The 2,500-nt window shown below is 35.9% G+C and overlaps 1 protein-coding gene across 1 annotated transcript in view; it reads left to right on the plus strand.

Moving 5' to 3' along the window:
• LOC144960842 (uncharacterized) overlaps positions 1-2,500 on the plus strand; it is a 6,336-nt gene that overhangs the window by 3,166 nt on the left and 670 nt on the right. Inside the window, exon 2 of the mRNA XM_078894219.1 lies at positions 350-2,500. This exon is cut by the window's right edge and continues 670 nt beyond it. Within this exon, the coding sequence (XP_078750345.1) occupies positions 414-1,580 (1,167 nt within the window). The 5' untranslated portion in view covers positions 350-413 and the 3' untranslated portion in view covers positions 1,581-2,500. The remainder of the gene's footprint in view (positions 1-349) is intronic.

Genomic DNA, 2,500 nt, shown 5'->3' on the forward strand with positions numbered 1-2,500 from the left:
ATTTTGCAATGTGTTCACAGTGGAATCATATGATGTGTGGCTGTGGAAATAATGTATTCTTTTAAACGTGTGTTTTACATAAAAGCTTAATGCAAATGTTGCTGCTCGAAGCTCGAAGAAATAAATAATGGTAGTGGAGATGATAAGATTAATAAACAATACCCACATTATCTCATTCGTCTGTTGTATTTCATTCATCCTGTTTTGATAAAGGGGAAACCTGAAACTTCCATTTTATATGTTTTCGTATATTAAATTGAAGCCTCCATTCAACTTTACATTGTTATTTATTACATAACAGCTTAAACGATTTCGTTAACCGAATATTTTGAAACATTTCTGTTTACAGTTCACATCCATAAGCCATAAAACAAGGCAGAAAGAAAGAGAAAGAGAGCAGTGGATCAATCATCATGGCAGTCTATATTATACCGAATGATGTAAAAATAGACTTTGATGCCTTGGAATTGTCTGAAAAGATACTTCTAATCACTTTTGTCGTTCTTTCTACCAATTCAAATTTTATCTTTATTTTCTTCATCATCTGTCGTCATGGAATGCAAGCATTTACCCAATCCCGATACACGATTCGATTGGCCATGGCCGTTGGAGGTATCCTTTTTGGAATGTTTCCTATGCTCATTTTTGCTGTACATATTTTTGAGCAGGAAGACGACATGTACAGCTGTATCACTTTTACACTGGCACGTACATATGGTCTGAAATTCATTCATGTTTTATATTCGTTTGGATTCATCCTTCTCGCTGTTGACATCGTGGTAAGATCTAAAATTATTCAGTCTAGAGCAAATTCAAGCCAATTGAGTAGATTTATGACAATTCCTCCGTTTGCTATCGTAGCTGGTCTTCTTCCTTGGATCGTTGCCTTGGCACTCGTTTGTCCTTTGACCCTAACAGACATAGATTGGGACGACAACTGTCTTTCACAACAAACACGGACACATATCAAAGCACAGTATATTGTTTGTGGTATTGCATTACCATGTGCTACTCTTGTAACTGCGATAGTTTGTGCATGGCTCGGTCAAGCACATTCTAAAAATCTGCATGAATTTGACAACTCGATGGCTGTTGGTGATACTGGCTTACATGATATATCAGCAATTACATCTACAACTGCCTATTCAAATCATGGACTTGATTGTCGGCACTTAGCTGAAATGCCAAACACGAATGACACGATTTCATCGGAGACAGAACTTTTTTCTACAAATTTAGACGCATACCACAACGCAGCCAGCATCAGCACAGCCACCAATAATATGATATCAAGCGACAACGAGGTGAATAAATACAAGTCCAGTGATGCCCTCTATGATAGACTTAAGATTCGCTTGGAGTGGTTGATTATTTTGGTGTGTTCTGTGATTTTATCAATAACTGGTGTTCCTTACAATAGCAATATGGTGTATATTATAGATAACTCCTATAGGAGTCCTAAATTTAACATGCATTATGTTTATGAGGTGAATACAGAAAGATATATTTCTTCTATCGTCTTGCTGTATACTACGTTTTTATGCCCAGTCATGGTGCCTTTAATTTCATTGGTTGTCTGAAGCAGCATTACGCTACGACTTAACTTTGCAACACGTAGGACAGCATTTTTATGTTTCCATATTATTCTAACGTGTAACCAGTTTTGTTTTATATCCTTAAATCCAGCTGATGTATATTTTATATGTTGTGAGTAAAACAAAACCTCTCTCCGTGTTGTATACTGAATCAATATATTACGATTCATATTTGATTTTGTCACCTAATATTTAAATTACATTACTTCTGCAAAATGTTTTTGGAATTAATATGTGTAGTTAATGAACTATTTTTATCAATAATAACATACATTTTTCAATTTCTGTTATTTGATAGGTTGCGTCTACTTACGGTCCAGTCGAAAGCACTATATTAATTATTACTCACTACACATACAAGTTTAAAACTACATTCATTAATCATAACACAATTTATATCCACAGCTATAAGATTGATATAAGTAATCCGTACCCTCATTCACACAGTATATTCCGCTAAAGCTTATTTCAAGTATTGACCGCAATAGCATGCTTGGTTCTTGAGTTATTAACTGAAAGAAAGAATGAGTTTGGCGTGTGCACCTTCTAGAAATGATCGGAGTTGAATAAATCGCAGCAACCAGTTATGTTCCCGGATTTGTACCAGGATATACTTGTCATTCAGTTGGATGTAATCACATCTTCGAATTTTTACACATGAGTTCTGGCTGGTCAGTCAGATGAGATATTCACAACGTCATTATGCGCAATCTTAGGATACTTTTATCTTCATCATAAACTGTAGCTAGGCGTGAGGCGGTACTGGACACGGCCTGCTTTTGATCTGAGTCACGTCGATAGCAGCCCATAATTTACGCAGCCATCTGGCATAATTCTCGTCTCTCGGCTGGTCGGTAATTAATTCAGCATTATAAGATTTTTTTTTTCTTGTAATTTAGGCAGGG

This window comes from Berghia stephanieae, chromosome 1 (assembly GCF_034508935.2).
Source record: "Berghia stephanieae isolate SIO BIC M18660-M18661 chromosome 1, UCSD_Bste_1.3, whole genome shotgun sequence".
Lineage (NCBI taxonomy): Eukaryota > Metazoa > Mollusca > Gastropoda > Nudibranchia > Aeolidiidae > Berghia > Berghia stephanieae.